This window comes from Pseudopodoces humilis, chromosome 10, assembly GCF_049639895.1.
Source record: "Pseudopodoces humilis isolate 2021_Gansu_Grassland_sample_001 chromosome 10, ASM4963989v1, whole genome shotgun sequence".
Classification (NCBI taxonomy): Eukaryota; Metazoa; Chordata; class Aves; order Passeriformes; family Paridae; genus Pseudopodoces; species Pseudopodoces humilis.
The window spans coordinates 2,419,414-2,436,904 of NC_142209.1; the positions used below are offsets into that span (position 1 = coordinate 2,419,414).

General features: G+C 49.8%; 1 protein-coding gene across 2 annotated transcripts in view; it reads left to right on the plus strand.

Annotated features, from left to right (window-relative positions):
* The first annotated feature begins 9,556 nt into the window (after positions 1-9,556).
* The window catches only part of RGS8 (regulator of G protein signaling 8), a 28,666-nt gene continuing 20,731 nt past the window's right edge, over positions 9,557-17,491 (plus strand). The window contains exons 1-2 of one of the 2 annotated variants that reach the window (XM_005528688.3): positions 9,557-9,708; positions 17,229-17,287. Coding sequence is in view for 1 of the 2 variants with exons in the window: in XM_088060710.1 (XP_087916836.1) it covers positions 16,429-16,515; positions 17,229-17,287 (146 nt within the window). In the remaining variant the exon portion in view is untranslated. Of the gene's footprint in view, positions 9,709-16,150; positions 16,516-17,228; positions 17,288-17,491 lie in introns of those variants that run through there. The other variant, XM_088060710.1, reaches the window with a different exon arrangement.

A 17,491-nucleotide genomic window follows, 5' to 3' on the forward strand; every position in this document is an offset into this window, starting at 1 on the left:
ATTCCAAGAATGGTTTCAGCTGTTTGCAGCTGGATTTGTACCTACTATTTTATCCTGATTGTGGGCAGAAGGTGGGGCTTTGTACATTCCCAATCCCAGGAATGACTCTGCTGCTCTGGATTCCACCAGCACCTCTCCCACTGTGAGGAACGGAGCGGTGATGCTCCAGAAAATGAATCTCTGTTGGTAAAAGGAGCTGGATAAAGAGAATTTATGCTCTCAGATATATGGATTTACATTTCCCCCCCCCAGTTATGTCTTTTCTTGCACTGGGGTGTGCTTGGAGCATTCTTGGTGTGTTCTTCAGCCCCTGTGCTCACAGCAGCAGAAGAGGCAGAGACAACCAAAAGAGTGCCAGATGGAAATCCCCCGTGTCAGCTTCACATGACTTCACCTCTAGATGTTTGGGCTCTGATTCCAGCCTTGTGCTCTAGTTTGTTGTGTTCCTTTGGAAGCATTGTTTTCTGTAATTAAAAAATGATGATTACATACAGTCACCAGCTGTGCCAGGCACAGTTCTACAGCGAGCAGAGCTCTGTGACAGATACGTTCAGATGGATTGGTCACATTTTTCTCTAATAAGACATCAGCTTGCTTGTTACGTTTTGATAGTCTTGGTGTTCTCTGCAGAGCTGAAGAGAAGCACTGTGGATGGTTCCCCCATTAATTTGGTTATATTTTAACCATTTTTGTATCTTACAGAATCCAAGAATGGTTTGGGTTGGGAGGGGTCTTAAACACCCTCTAGTTCCACCCTGGGACACCTTCCACTATCCCAGGCTGCTCCAAACCCCATCCAACCTGGCCTTGAACACTTCCAGACATCCAGGATCATCCATAGCTTCTCTGGACAACCTGTGCCAGTGCTTCCCACCCTCACAGGGAAAAATTTCTTCCCAATATCCCATCTAAACCTCCTCTCTCACTTTAAACTTCTATCCCCTTGTCCTGTCACTACATGCTCTTGCAAAAAGTACCTCCCCCTCTTTCTTGTTGACTCCCTTCTGTATTTTTATAGCCTTGAGTTCTGTTAAATTATGTGTTCTTCTAAAAACTACTTCCTCATGCTTAATTTAAACCTCTCACCTGATCATTGCACAAGGTGCTTTCCCATGTAGCTTATAGAAGTAATGATATTCAAATTTCTTATGTGTTTTCTGTTCTGCTTATAACTTCATGAATTAATATCCTTTTTTTTTTCCATTCATATCTATTTTAAGCTGTACAGTTTTAGGCAATATCACCTACTTTCCTGGGGAAATCCCTGCATGTCTTCTGTGCAGTGACTTTCCATACACCCATGGACAGCTGGATGGCCAAAGCTGAATGCTCTTGTTAGTTCTTTTGGTGGTTTTATCCCCCCACATCTTGCTGTTAGTATTTACCAACCTTCAGTTCCAGTGACTAGGTACTTTATTTGCTGCAAAAATTAGTATTAAATCACATATTTACATATATATTAAAAAAAAAAAAAAATCATTAACTGCTCAAAAAGATCCAAATCTACCTGAAAAAGCAAGAAACAAATTCAGATAACACTTTCTACTTTCCCAAGTGGCAAAGTGAACAGTATAAAAACATGTCTGAGAACAGCTGGTACAAGGGGCCTGTTTGGTGGCAGTTTTCTCTGGAACAGCAAGCACAGTGTACTCTTGGATTTTTTAATGTTACCCTCTACTTGGAGAGCAATAGATTTAAAACACTCTCAGTGCTGAGAATTTTACTTGTTTACTTGAGCAATTTGAAGGGAATTGTAGTTGAAGTCCTCAGCTCCTTGATGGTGTCCCTTGAAATGCAGGCTCCTTGTTTGTCATTTGTTCAATTTTCCTTGCCATTATTTTTATTTGTATGTAAAGGAAAAAGACATCCAGGGTGCTTCTGGAAAAGAAAAGCCTTCAATAGATTTTTTTCCTGCAGCATGAACAGAACTGATTTGACAGCAATTACAGCAGCAGGGCTCTGAGGAGGACGAAGGAGAAGGAGGACTGAGTGACAGTTTCACACAGCATCACTTCACTCCGAGTGGCAAAACAACAGTGTCCAGATCCAAGCACTGCCCAGAGCTGGGAGTTCTCTTGAGGATGACACAGCCCCTGGTAACTATGGCATTGCCCTTTTTTTGCAGCTTTGTACAAACCTAGCAGAGAACCATGAGGAGATGTGGGTGGATGACAGGCTGAGCAGCTCAAGGTGCCACGGGGTATTGTCCCAGAGGGAGCATCCCAGGAATAGCCTGGGGAAGAGATCTCATTCTGACTTTCCAGTACTTTTTTTCCTGTGAGGAGGCCCTGGCACAGGTTGCCCAGAGAAGCTGTGGCTGCCCCTGGATCCCTGGAAGTGTCCAAGGCTGGGTTGGATGTGGCTTGGAGCAGCTTGGGATAGTGGAAGTTGTCCTGCCCACAGCAGGGGGGTGGAATGAGATGTTTAAGATCCCTCCCAATCCAAACCATTCCATGCTTTGTGTATTTTAAAGCTCACATAGGAAGCTCACTCATCTCTAACCTCCCATGCTTCTTTTCAAGGAAAGAGTTTGAATAAAGGTGTTATTTAATACTGTCATATTCATAGTAAAAGATTAAAAACGCAATTATGGAAGGTGAGAGCTTGATTTGGATGTTTAAGATGTAAAAATCCAGAGAATTCTCTAAATAGAATTTAAACTGAAAGCATATAAAGCCATGAATTCCCAGCTCCTATTTTCACTGTTAATATTGTATAACTAAAGCCAGATCCAGCAAAAAAGGATTCTTTTAATGAGAGGAACATAATTTTAGCACAGCTGCCACAGAAACACACAGGGCCAAGCTCTGCCCATAGTTGCCTCTGGAGATAGCTGGGTTTAATGCATTTGCAGGAGCCATGTGGAGAAAATCTCTGGCATGCTGTTACTAATTTCATTTGTGGAAGATGAGATAAATATTAATGAATATAAACACCTATTAAATGTAGACTCACCAGTTAAATCACTGTGCTGACTGAATTAATGTGCAGAGAGGTACTTTGTAGTCAGGAATGTTCAGCTGGAATGATGCTTTCTAAAAGGCAATTTCTGTGAGTTTATCATTTTGTTAATGCTACCTGAAAAACCTCCTGTAGAAGTTGGGAGCCTGCAGACATTTTAAATTCACATCAAGGTCATTTCCATCCTTTTTTTTCTGCTCCTTGCTGCTTCCTTGGCAGCACCCATCAAAGCATCTGAGGGGTGCCTGATGAGCAGCCCTTCATTATTTCAACCAGGACCAGATTTTGGACCCAGAACACTGCATGGCCTCCTAAAACAGCTGCTGCAGTTCTGGTGAGGAACAGGACCAAAAAACTGAGCTTTGGAGGATACAGAAATTAGCTGACAGAAATAAAATAAGGTGCAGCTAATTCGTGCTGCCTCCCCATGGCTCCTGCTTAAAAAGATTTAAAAATACTGAAAAGTGTCAAAATAATCAGAATCTATTATGCAACAGTAGGAAATACTGAAGCTGTTCTTTAAATAGCCAGTGACACAGAAGATTTTTGTGTGCATTCCTGGGGGCTACTGTTCCTTTTGAAATCATAAAAGAGGTTGCTGCTTTATTCCTTAGCCTTTCACAGTAGTGGGAACTAAAAGCTGGAGGTACAAATTGTGTGTAGATATATAAATTATGTGATACTATGCATCCTCTAGTGAAGAAAAGGCATCATATAATGTGCAGTTATAGAAAACTGTAGGCATTTTAACAAATCCATAATCAGGAAATGTCATTTAACGTAGAAATGGATGTATGGTGCTCATTTATTTATTAAGTATACCAGGAGGATAGGGAAAATCGAGGATGAGAATTCTGCTGGAGGCTGTGTCCATCATAAAACAGGATTAAGGTGCTCAGGGGGGTGAGCACCACTTTGGTCTCGGCAATCAGGGCTTGAACCTAATGCTGTAAAAACACTGGCATGTTTCTAATTGAGCTGAATTTGAATTATGGCCTCTTTGGCAACTCTTGCATTTCACTGGGCTTTGCTTTTGAACTGCTGAAGGTTTTTTTGGGGGATTTTCTCCCTCCCTGGGGCTGGAGTGATAAATTTGCTATATAACATTTCATGATAGATGGAGTGTTGGACTGTTGGGAATAAGCTTTTTGTGACACTGACCTAAGGTGCTGCTACTCAGTGAATAAAAACACTTCTCCCTTTGTAACCCTGGGCTTGGTTTATTCTCTAAACCTGCAGGAAAAATCCGTTTTGCTTCATCACGATCCATTAATGTGAGAAATACTCATTCTAACTGTGACAACCCTTCTTTTCAGTGGTCCTGGTAATCACAACAAACGAGGTCAGCATTTCCCTTGGTCCTCCTCAGGCTGCTAATGTCCATGTGGGATAATCATGGGGACAGAAAGACCTATCAAAAAATGTCAGGAAGGCCAAAATGGTTATTTTTCATAGTTGTCATTGTTAGAAAGTTCAAGAGAAAGAAGTGCTGAGTAGCACTGCTGGTGATAATGACAAATAGTGAGGGCTTTGCCTAGAATAGAGGGGGGAAAATTACATTCAAGAGGGCTCTTGGGAAATCAGGCAGTCTCAAGCTGCTTGGGTGGCAGGAATTTCAATAAAGAGCTTTGAAGTGATTTCAGACTAATTTGTGGTGTTTTCTGATAAATTTGGGTGCATAGGTGAAGAACCTGACTGCTGTAAAACTCACTGTCTCTAATAGGAAGAAAGGGAACCTGGGTAATTACAGATCAGTTTAATTTTCACTTACAGGAAAAAACCTGGAAAAAATGAACGTGTCTGGAATGGGCTGGACAGGTAAAACCATGTGGTTATTTGGGGAAGTGTCATCTGAAACCAGAGTAATGTCATCCTCTGACAAGATTAAAAGTTCTCATTGCTAGGGGAGAGACATTATGTGACAGATACCAACTCTTTTGGGCATGGTCATACTGTGCCAGATTCAGGATGAAACTGGGTGCAAAATGGTTGGATGATCATGGAATTGTGGAATGGTTTGGAATTAAAGATCATCTCATTCCAACCCCTCTTGGGACAGAGGTCCTTGGAAGGCAGGGACACCTTCCATTAGAACAGGTTCTACAGGCCCCATCCAGCCTGGCCTTGAACACTTCCAGGGATGGGGCAACCTTCACCGTCCTCCCTGGGAAGGATTTCTTCTTAATATCTAATCTAAAACTATCTTATTCTTCTTAATATCTATATTTCTTCATCTTAAAGCCATTTTCCCTTGTTCTGTCACTACATGCTGGTGTGTAAAGTCCCTCTCCTGCTTTCTCATAAGCCCCTTTTAGGTACTGGAAGGCTGCTATAAGGTAAATTAAATGGGTATTTCCAGGTCATTTAATTCAGTCTGGGATGGTGAAAATATAGAAACATATAGAAAATTTGTGTATTTGTGGACAAACTAGTACAACTTTGTAGGCTAGTGGGAGAGGTTTCAAGCCTTGATAAATTGAGAAATGGTCATGGAAAAGCTGGGAAAAGCAGGCAGTGAGTGTGAGATGCTGGATTTGGAGGCAGCAGCCCTGCAGTCAGCAGCAGACAGCGGCTGTTGTGCCAGCAGAAGCTGCTGCTGCTGACGCTGGGTCACAAGCTGAACATGAGTCAACAAGCTGGGCCCATTGTGCAAAGGCAAACACCACGCTGGGTGTAAACTGTCCTGCAGACAGCAAAGCACACACTGCTGCCTCCTGCTGCTGTTCTCACCCAGAATACCCAATTTTGGGGCTCCTGAGGAGACCCTGCTTGCTGCCCTCATCCTGGTCTGTGCTGGGCCAGAGCAGAGCTGTTCACTGCTGCCTCCTGAGCTGGGTGCTGAATGGGCCTGTCTGACACACAAAATCTGCTTCCTCCTGCCAGCAGGGAAGGCAGGGGCTGATGTGTGTGAATGAATGGGGTTCTCTTTTGGGTGCTGCCCTGGGCCATGCAGAGGTGAGCTGCTATGCCAGCGTGCTGTGGCCACTCTGTGACCACTCCAGATTCTTCAGCAGGTGTCCATGTTTTCCAAGACAGAGAGAGATGCTCATACTCAGGTAGTTGTGGAAGTCTGTTATATTCTTTGTCTCCATCTCATTGCCTATTTCTCTTAATTTTGACCCTACAGTTCTAGAGGATGACCATGTCCCCAATAGTGGATTTTTAGGAGATGTTATTCACACAGTACCTTGTTTTATTCTGTGGGTGCTGTCTGAAATCCACAGGACTCCTGGGAATTGCATCCACACTGTCTTTGCAGTCAGTCTAAGCTCAGAATGGATCTGGACCAACTCCTCTTGTCCACACAGCTGTGGGCTCTCAGGACCATCTCATTTGCCTGCTGCTAAAGGCAGGTGACAGAACATCCTGAAATGTAACCCCTTCTCTGGGGCTCACCTTGTTTGCACGTATTTGGTCATGTATAAGGGGATTGCAGGATATGCAGAATGTGGGCAATAAATACAGATTTATGGCTTTAAACCACAGCAAGGACAGGTAATTTTTAACAAGCTGCTAGACCAGGCTTTAGAATGCTTCTGCCTTCCTCTCTTAAAGACATCCAAAGAATCTTTCTTGGCTCTGTAGCATTGCCAGGAGCAGAAGGGTTGGTCTCCAATGCTCCCTGCAGCAGATCCTCAACAATGCTCAGTCGCTGTTTTCTGCCTCCATGAGTATTTCCTGGAGAGTTTTCAGACCTTTCCCAACTCATGGCTATTTATAAAGGAAATTCTGCTGCCTGCCAGCGTGGCTCTGGGTTTTTCTGGGCTGCGCTGATGGAAATGTGAAAGATAAATTAACCTGCAGGTGCTTAGTCGGAGCTGGCATGTGGTTTTCCAGGCATGGGAGCCAATTCTCAGGGTCAGAGTGTCTGGACTGCGTTTGGCCAAGTGTCTGGATGGTGTCCAGCGTCACGAGAGCCGCTAATTACAGCAGGCTGGACAGGGGACAGGCATCACTTGGTTCTTGGCCTCTCCTTCTTTGCCAAATGCTGCTGGGGACTTCTGCAGGGGGCAGAGAGACACACACATATCCCTGCTCTTTGAGCAGAGGCTCAGCAGCGTTCCCACATGTTCGTTTAGCAGTGCAGGGGCTAAACAAACAGCAGCAGATGGGATGGCCCCGTTGTCGTGCTCCACAAAGCCGGCAGACGACTCCAGGACACGTTTTTGCCGAGCTGCTGCTCGCAGTGGGTCGGTTTGAGTGATCGGGGAGGAAATGAGGGAGCAGCAGGATCGCTGCTGGATCCTTCTCAGTTCTGATTAGGAAGGAGCACTGGAAGATGATGGCTCACCTCTGAGCTCTCTGTGCTGCTGCTGCTGCAGGGAGGGTAAATACAGAATCAATAGCAGGCTTTAGAATGCTTTTTTTTTTTCCTCCCCCAGAAATGTTTTGCCGAGACTGTTGCTCCCAGGGGCATTTATTTTAGGAGACAGGTTATCTCAGGAGTCATTTCCCGAGAGACTTCTCTATTATGTGATGTTTTAGCAAGAAAGACCTTCTCCAGAGACTGTGCTTTCTCTCAGGGGATTCATGTTTTGCAGAGCATTTCCTTGCATGTTTCAAAAAAACCAATTTCTGTCCCCATTTATTTGAAAACAACACCTCATATCAGTCATAGCCTTCTGTCTGTGACGTGGTGGCCTCCCTCACTTCCCAGGCTGGACTTCAGGTGGACAGGAGTCATTCTGTCAGTGCCTGTGTTCAGTGCAGCCTTTGGCTACAGGTACTCAAAGCCCAGGGTCACCATCCTGCCTGGAAGTATCATTCCTTGCTGCTTTAGGATCAATGTCCAGGAATATGTCCCCCAGGCTCAGGGAACAGCGGAGCCAGAGGCCAGAGAAGCTTCCACAAATCCTTTTTCTCTTGGTTTCCCCACAGGAATGACTTTGCTGCCATTTGCGAGCCCAGTTCAGCCTTTAAAGGGCTCTCCCAGAGTCCCAGGGTGACAAATCCAACGCCAAACAAGGAGCAGTGTCGTGATGTTTCCCAGCAGAGCCAGCACTGCCACATGATGATTTCTGGAGCTGAAACACCTCTGAAGTGCAGGGCTGTCTGAAAATCCCTGGAGCGGCTGCCTCCGGGGTTTCCATTCCCAAGGCTGGCGATTGCTGGATTCCCAACCTGGTTTAAGTAGGGCAGAGAATGTGAGTGGAAGGGGAAAGAAATGTCACAGGCCTGCGGGGAGCTGTCTGCCCCTGCAGGGACCAGCCTTCCCGAGGTGGATCCAAGCCATCAGGCTTCACAGCCAGGACGAGCTGCTAATTTCAGTCGTGGCACTGTCCCAGCCGCCCCGCTTGGAAAAACGCTTGGGTTTTGTTTGTGCACAAGGGAGTCGTGTTTTGCGGGTGCCCCATCCACCACGGGGGACGTCTCTGTGAGCAGAGGGCCAGCACTAATGCCATCCTGTGTGGCTGGGAATGAATTCACCCTTTATTCCACGCTCTCCATCCCTGCTGGGCCCGGAGGAGATGCTGCCATTTGCAGCTCCACACACCCCGGTGCCTCTAACCCCGGACAAAACCCGGTCCGTGGAGCAGCAAACACAACAAGACCTCTATTCTTAGCCTGGAAAGCCTCAAAGCTGGTTCTTTGGGGTGTGGGGCGATGAATATGCAGTTGCTGGAGCTCTCACAAAGCTCTGAGCCGGGAGCAGACGCTCCTCTCCCATTGGATCTGTAGCCTTCGCTGCAGCTTTTCACAGTTACATAAATATGGCCTATTTTCCCCTCACAAATTAACATCTCTCTCGCTAAGTTTAGGCTTTTTGCATGCAATACAAAACAAACCTGCTTTTTCAAACGCAGCTGGAAATCCTGGGTCACCCAGGGAGAGGCTGTCCCTGCCCCTATAAAGCTGGGGGGCACCTTCACAGTGGTGACAGAGAGTGGCACTGACAATGTCCCCTTGCAAGTCCAGGACACCACACTGCAAATCATCCAATTGCCCTTTTATTTTTTCCCCCCTGGGAGAGTCAGATCCCAGGCTACAAGGCTGCCAGAGGGTCTGTCCTCCTGGAGACTGGAAGTTTGGCTTGGGGCACAGAGCAGAGAGCTCCTCGCTCCCCACAAGACACAGATGTGGGGATTACTTTCCCCAAAGATGGTTCTTCCCCACCCTCCCCGATGGCTCTGCAGTGTATCTGCATTAAAAACAGCCCTACAGAGAATGGATGTCACTTGGAAATCTCCCAGCCCTGGGGGGTAGGAAAGCTGTTCATCCTCAGAGACTCCTGGCAGCTTTATTAGTGATTTAAGTAATACAGATGCAGAGAGCTGCAAGAGAGATGCCCACACCCCCGCTTTGTAGTGATGTTGCTTCTGATTTTAGCATCCTAAAGGGATCCAGCTCCCCAGCGCCACTGGGATCTCTCTGGGATGGAGAAACAATCATGATCTTGACATGGCATCAAACTTCAGCTTCCCACTCCTCTTGTGATGGGAATGAGGATGGGATACCTGGGCTCTGAAGTGATCATCCCTTGGGCTTTGGATGTGCTGCTCCAGGCAGAGAATCCATCCATAGCTACAGATCCACAGCGAGACCTTTCCTTCTGCGGGGCTGATGGAATGCTGGGACTTGAAATACGTTCTGACAGCTCCTGGCAGGGGTGACCTGTGAGGGGGAGGTTTCCTGGAGCTGGGTGCCAACATCCCTGAGGCCAGTGGAGCGGGCAGGCAGGCAGGGTACTGGATTTTGGCTCGGTAGGACCGATCCTATCCTCTGCTGTGGGAATGTTCATCATTTTAGGTGAGTCTTGAAGGTGTGTGACTGCACACAGGCACCCAGAGATGGGGATGGGGCCTGGTGTGCTCCCAGGTTAACTGCTGGGGAGGGTATTGACTTGGAAATTCTGCACTTGTAATTCCATGCATCACCCATTGATTTCTACTAACAGCAGCCCTGTGGCTAGAGACCCATGTGTCTGCAAACACCAGCGGAAAACCTTGGAGTAAAATAGGTGACTGAAGGTTTTGGGGAGGGTAGAATACCTCAAGCATCAGACTTGACTTTCATTTTAATCCTTCTGACCAAACTGAGCTCCCCCAGGCGAGACCCAGACCCTCTGAGTGGGAAAGCACCGGAGCAGAGGAGGGGAAGAGATCTGTGAGCTTTCAGAAAAGGCATGAGGTTCAAAGCTCTCACTTCCTTCCAGAGGATCACACACTTCTAAGCATACGATGTTTTAGGGAAATAAAATCTGTGGAGTGAGGAGTTGGTGCCCCTTTGGGAAGGATTCTGGCTGGATCTCTGGTTCCCACCGTTTTGGGTCTGTCACTGCAGCAGATCAGCAGTGTCAGGGACTGCAGGCGGCTCTGCCTGACAGCATCCGAAGGGGAGGTGTGATGGCTGGAGTGTCTTTCCACCCCCTCAAACAGCCCTGCCAGCCCTTCGGATCTGTATCAGCACGACCCAGATAATGGGGATGAGAGGGGGAGGCTGAGCTTTACGCAGTGCTGGTGCTCTGGGGACGTGCAGCCCTGGCTCAGGCCAGTCCCGAGCCATCCCTCGGTGTCCCTGGGGAGCACCGGGCTCGGGGATTTTGTTATGTTCAAAGGAAGAGAGGAGTCACCACGAAAAGCTGAACTATCGCTGCAATCCCTTCCTGCCCTCTAGCACAGCTACCCCAGCCAGGCACCAGCAAACAAAGACCAGGCAGTCCTTTCCTCGCTGCCATGGCACATGAGGCCCTAAATGGAAGAGATTCTCTCTGCTGTCCCTTTCCCCTCTGTGCCCGCGGTCAGCAGCGGGTGCTGGCGAGTCCTGGCAGCAGCCAGCCCGCGGCAATTAACGAGAGCAAGTCAGGCAGTGCCATCCTCTGCAAGCCTCTGTCTGCTCTGTGTGTGTGTGTGTGCATCTGCCAGAGCTCTCCCTTCTCCCCCTTCCCTCTCTTTCCTAACCCCCCTCCTTCCTTCCTTCCTTCCTTCCTTCCTTCCTTGCACCAGCTCCTGCTCTTTGCACGAGAGATGCAGGGTTGGGGAGCCGGTGGCACGGTGCTGCTGCTCTTGAGATAACCGGGGATGCACCGGGACCCCGCAGCTCCCCAACCAGCCATGTCCATCCAGCACCAAAAGCCACCTGGCTGCAGCACAGGTAAGAGCCAGGAGGGCCTTGGAGGGTGATGAAAGGCCCCATGGTCCTTCCCTTGGCTGCATCCCTGGTGGAGGAGGGATTTTTGACTTGCTCCTGCCCCAGTTTCCTGCGGGGAAGGAGGACTCTGCAGGCGAAGCGGGAGGGGAAGGCTGCTGCTGCCACCCCTATTAATGCCACTGCAGTGCTGCTCCCCGTGCCTTAAATCTTCCCGTGGCATCCTGTGAATGGTCAAAGGGACACAGGCACGGCTTGAGATTAATTAGCAGGCGGGGAAGGAGCAGCGTTTCTTAGGCTCAGCCCAGCCCTGACTGGGTTCTGGGGTGATCTCCGTTGCAATGGGATTAGCGCCGGGCCTTTGATGCTGAGAGAAAACATCAGCCTGTGCTTGTGCCTGCACCTCTGAGATCTTCACCATCTTGGCATCTTCCCCCCCACCCCGCTTTGCTGTTGTGGCTTTAAAATGGTGGATTGTGTTTGCTTTGACTATTTGGGTGTCTGTGACATTGTGAGTGAGCATTGGGGCTGAGGTGGTTAAAAACGAGACTAATTGGAGCGAAAAGAGACCGCGTTGGGGGCGAGAGAGCTGCGCTGAGCCGAGGCTGGAGCGAAAACTTGCAGATGGCAGAGGCATGTGCACTCTCTGGGGGAAGAACCAGCTAAACTGGGGGTTTCACTGTCCCCCCTGCCGTGACTGTGGGGCTGCTGTAACACCCCCACCGCGGTGAGGGTCAGCTCCTTGCTCTGCCATGGGTGATGGAAATGAACGCGTTATTTGGCACAGCCGACAACTACAAGGGGCCCGTTGTGCTGGCACCTTCCCTTCTTGTGGCTGATCCCATGGCTCTGCCCCATCCCAGCGGATTGCTGTCCAATTCCCCCATCTGGGGAGCCCATGGGTTACAGTGAACAGGCTGAGCTTCCTCTGTCCTGCTCTGCTGCCCTTCTCTCGTCCCTGCAGCCCCCAGAGCAGCGCTGGGACAAGCCTGGCCTGTCTCCCTGCGCCACTTCCACCAGGGAACATTGGGGACATTGCCCAGCTGGGCTTTGGCAGAGCTCAGGGAACATCCCTCTCCAGCCTGGCAGGACACGGACACTGCTGGCAGCCCTCTCCCGAGGAGAAGACATTTTCATGAAAGAAACACCGTCTGCTGGAGGAAGAGGATGAGAGCTCATCTCACCTCATTTATATTTTAGCTCAGGCTACGGCAGCAGCCTCCAGAGGTAGATGAAAGAGGAAATCCCAGCTCACCCTTGTGGTTAGCTCGGTTTGTATTCCACCCTACAAATACCCACTGAGTGTTTAAAGCTGAGGACCTGCTCAGGTGTTTTGCTGTGATCTCCCCGTGGCACGCTTGTGCATCCCTGAGCAGTAAATGGTCCCAGGAAATCCTTACTGGGGGACCTGGGTGCCCTGCAGGCCCCATCTTTGGGATAACAGCGATAAGAGCAGAGCAGAAGCAGACCTTGTCCATCATAAATGGCTTTGGGGCCGCAACCCCGAGGTCTGGGGCTGGTTTTTAACACTCAATAAACAGCTCGTTTGCAGGAGGCAGCTCACAGAATGCAGGGTTGATCTCCCAGCAGAAAATTAACCCTGTCTGTCAGCAAGCCTCGCTCCCTGACCTGTGCTGAGCAGGTCTCGATCAAACCCTGCGAGGGACGGGGAATCCGTGGCAGGGGATCATAGCAGAGCTCTGCCAAGCCGGGGTGGATCTGTCCCAGCTTCCCAGCCACGCTCAGAGCTGCCTCCCAGCCGCTGCCATATTGACAGCAGCAGCGATGCTGAAAGCTGGGAGGGCTCCAAGGCTGCACAGAGCAGCTCTGTGTCAGCTCCAATCCTTTCTGCCTCCCTGCTCCACACTCACAGCATCCTCCCTCCATCCCTCCCTCCCTCCCTCCCCAGCTCCTTTCCACCGAGCTGCTCCTGGGCCCGGCAGCGCGTTTCCTCGGAGAACAATTATGAAATTGCAATAAAGCGCTTTAAAAGGGAAATTCTTCCCTTTGATTCCCGCCTGCCCTTCTCAGCCTGGAGCTCCCTGCTCTGCTTGTGCTGTTGGTTTTGTGTCCTACCTGCCCGGAGGAATTCGGGAGGGAGCAGGGAGCATCTGTTCTGCTGCAGCAGCCTCGGAGCCCAGGAGCCACAGGCATGGCCAGGAGCCACTTTTGTCATTGACACAGGGGACAATTTAAACAGCCACCGTGCTCCTGAGCTGAGCCACAGACACATCTGCAGATCTCATTTCCTGTCATGTTTTTATTTTTGGACGTATTCTTTCATTTTCAAGAGGAGTTTGACTCTATGGATGTCTCCCATCTCCTGCCCTGATGTGGAGAACAATTTGAGGTTTAAGATGAATAGATAAATCAACTCCTTTAAAACATTCTGAGCTTCATCTGTGGGTATTTCCTGATGCTACTTGAGATTTTTATTTTATTTTTTTTTAGAAGGGGGTTCAGTTTGCAGAGCTAAGATAAGTGTGTGGTTTGTTTTGTAGTTTAGCAAGTGATCTACACCAATCATAATTCCTCCCTTCCAAGGCAGTCACCTTGTGCTGGACCAAGTGTGCTTTCAGACAAGACAGCAGGGCAGCCTGGCACAGTAAGCAGAGTTACAAGTAATTTCCTTCCAGGTTTAATTGCAAACGGTGGTGGTGGAGAACAGCAATCTCTGGAGAGCGATTAATTAATTACTAATCTGAATTCCCTTGGGGCTGGGCCCGTATCGGTGCCACTCTGGATTCTGGATAAATTTTGAGTGACAAAAATGACATTTTATTCCTTTCAGGAGCCCAGCAAAAGCCCAAAGCCCCCCTGGGTTACAGCAGGTTTGTGGCTGAGCCTAAGGCAGGCTTTGCAGCTCACCTGAATTCCCAGAGCCAGGACTCCTGTGGGAAGCACAGCCTCCTGTGATTGGCATTTTGCAGCCGCAGGACCTGCACAAAATCCCACAATGGTTTGGATTGGAAAGAACCTTAAAGCTCATCGAGTTCCAACCTCCTGCCGTGGGCAGGGGCACCTTCCTGTGGTTGCTGAGCATCCTCTGGAAGGTTCTCAAGAGGAAGCAGGGTCTGATGAAAACACACCAGGGAGTGACTTCACCGCTGGGGATGAAGCTGCTCAGCACCACAGCAAAGTGAAGAAGTGCTTTCCTTGGCAGGAGGGAAAATCCTCTTGGACAAACAGGTTGTGAAAGCTTGAGCGAGGCCCTCAGAGCATGGCACCAGCCAGGAGAGAGGCTGCCAAAGACACAAGAAAAATCTCCAAGTAAAAACAACAGGAGCTGGTGGAGCTTTTTTATCTGGATGAATTTTTTTTTGGATAAAAACCATCTGATCGATGATCGATGGTCGATGGTAATGATCGATGGTCAAGACACCTGGAATAGGCAAGGAAGCATTGAAGACAAAAAAGGACCCAGGAGAGGGAAATTCATGTGTAGGGAAGAGGCTGGCAGATTCCCTTCTGCCCTTCCACAGGGACAGCCAACTCTCCCAACGCTGCACGTGTCCACTGCTTGTGTGTTTGCTGCTGCCACGTTAGGAGGAAATTGCTTTAGAGTCATTTTTGGAGAGATTTAAATTTTTGGATGAGATTCAAGCCTAATATCAAAATGAGTTATTTTATTAAAAGCATTTAAATAAAACCTGAAGAGTGGTCAGAAGCAGGAGGGCTGTTTTAGAAGGAATTTGCTATAAACCTACTGCACAGAAGCTTTCTAAAATATTACCCTGCAAAAACCCCGTCATTCTCTTTATCTGCAATTTAATTACATTGCCTGTAGTGCCTGTGTCAGAGCAGTTCACTTATTCTTGTTCTCTATTAACTCACACCTGCCCCAGGAAACTAGAAGGAAAAATTGTTGGCATCCAGAGCCATTTGTGTGTTATGGAGGATCTCACTGAACTCACCAAAAGGGTCTAATGAGGTACTGGAAAAATAGGAATTGGGGGTCTCCTACTGGCTGTGAGGTGGCAATATCTAAAGCTGGTGTAAAAGCAGAGGGAGAAGTGCTCCCATGATCCAGGGATTTGTCCCATCCAGTGTTTGTGGACCAGAGTTTGATCTGTTTGGGACTGCAGTAAAGTCCCAGAGGATCTGAATAAAGGAGCAGAATCGTCCAGAGCTGTGTGGATTGAACATTTTAGTGACCTCCTCCAGCCCACAAGGCGTGTGTGAGCGAGAGCTGAGGGATGTCCTGGGACTGTTACGAAAATCTTGTCACTTGTGACCCCCTGCAGTGCCCACAGGGAACCTGGGGGCATGGAAGTAATGCATTAAACCAAAAATGACAAGTTACAAGTTAAATTTGGCTTGGGTTTTGGGGCAAGGGCTGCAGCAGACTGTTATTTAACTTGGACAAACCAGCCTGTGGTGACAGAGGATGAACCTCAACCTTTGACTGTGGTTTAGAGGAGATTTCGCTGGCCACGGCATTTTTGCACTGCTTGTCTTCTGATAGCTGGAGATGTGATTAATCCCAGCCAGGATGACCTGGGCTTTGGCAGGGGAGGATGAGAACAAGGCAAACATTTCCATGCCACGCCAGGCTGGGAAGGAGGGGGTCCAAGCTGCTGGAGAGCCGGGGTCTTTGCTGCAGTGCTGCTAATCCCTGTGTTTTTCTAGGAGGTTTGCAGGGCTCTGCCTCCCCCCAGGAATGGTGTCTGGTGATAATGTGCTATCTCCAGGCATGTTTCCTGCTTATAGCACCAGGATGCCAGGGCCAGCAGCGTTTTAGCAGAGAGGAAGGTGACTACAAGTTTCCAGGGAAAAGGCAATGACTTGTTAAACTGCAGAGGACTTTTTTGATTATTACAATTGTGGTTTTTTGTTTGTTTGTTTGTTTTAGTCAATCAGTTTTGTCAGGATGAAAAAAAGCGATGGAGATCCCCCAGCTTGAGCTCTCAGTGAGCTTGTGACCCCCCATCAGTGCCTGTGTTGTCACTGCTGGCTGTGCTGGGGGGCTGTGGGTGCCATGGGTGAGGTTTTTACCGTCACCCTGGTGCCCTGGGCATCCCAAACATGCTCTCTGGAACATGGAGGTGGGTGCAGGAGAAAAAAAGGGGGATTGGAGCCCACACATTGAGCTGAGGGCACCGAGGCAGCTTGCAGGGAGGCACAACCCCAGACGGGATCTGCCACACCGCTGGCTGGATTCTCGCCGTGCCCAGCAATAAGATCCTCCTTTGCTTTGTGCCAAAACCTCCCTCGGCCCTGCTGACACCGGGGCTCTTTGATGAAACTCTCCCATCCCTCCTGTCTGTGGCAACCCCTGGAGACGATCTGAGAGCAGCAACCTTCCCCAAAGCTCCGGGGAGCCTCTGAGAGCGAGGCGGGCGGGTGCTTTATTCGCAGGCATCCCCCCCTCCCCGCCCCCAGATGCTCCCCGGCAGCCTTTGGCATCCTCCGCCCGTGCGCCGCGGTCCCCCGTGCCCTCGGGGGGAGAAGCTGGGCTTCTGCTGCCAGGTGGGTGAGGCGGGGATGCTCTGGGATGCTCTGGGATGCGCTGGGATGCGCTGGGATGAGCTGGGATGAGCTGGGATGAGTTGGGATGCGCTGGGATGCGCTGGGATGCTCTGGGATGAGCTGGGATGCGCTGGGATGCGCTGGGATGCTCTGGGATGCACTGGGATGCGCTGGGATGCGCTGGGATGCGCTGGGATGTGCTGGGATGCGCTGGGATGAGCTGGGATGAGCTGGGATGCGCTGGGATGCTCTGGGATGCGCTGGGATGCGCTGGGATGCTCTGGGATGAGCTGGGATGCGCTGGGATGCGCTGGGATGAGCTGGGATGCGCTGGGATGCGCTGGGATGCGCTGGGATGCGCTGGGATGAGCTGGCATGCTCTGGGATGCGCTGGGATGCGCTGGGATGCGCTGGGATGCGCTGGGATGCGCTGGGATGCGCTGGGATGCTCTGGGATGCGCTGGGATGCGCTGGGATGCGCTGGGATGCGCTGGGATGCGCTGGGATGCGCTGGGCTCCTGAGCAGAGCCGGCGCTGAGCGCTCGGAGCCGGCTGCGCAGCCAGGCTGGGGCTGATGCCAGAGAGGCTCTGAGCTGCTGCTGCTGCTGCTGCCGCTGCCCGGGGAGAGCTGGGGAGGGGAGGGGAGCCGAGGTGTGACTGTCACCCCGAGCAGGGGGCTGTCTCTGAAGGAGCCCGCTCTGCTCTCTCCCCAGAGCCTCTCTGACCGCGCTGTCGGCACAGAAACACCGGCAGAGAGGACGGGTCAAAGGCAGTGAGTATCTTTTTCTCGGTGTCTGTCTGTCTGCAGTGCCTCTGTGCTCGGCTTTCTCTGCGTGTGAATGGATGGTTTTAATCTCGTGAAGCCCCTGAGAGATCTCACGGTTTGCTGTTCCGTTTATTTGTTCGCTTGGTTTTTAACCTTTGTGCTGCTGTTTTTCTCTGGTATTGGGATGGCTTCTTTATCTTTGGTCAGGTG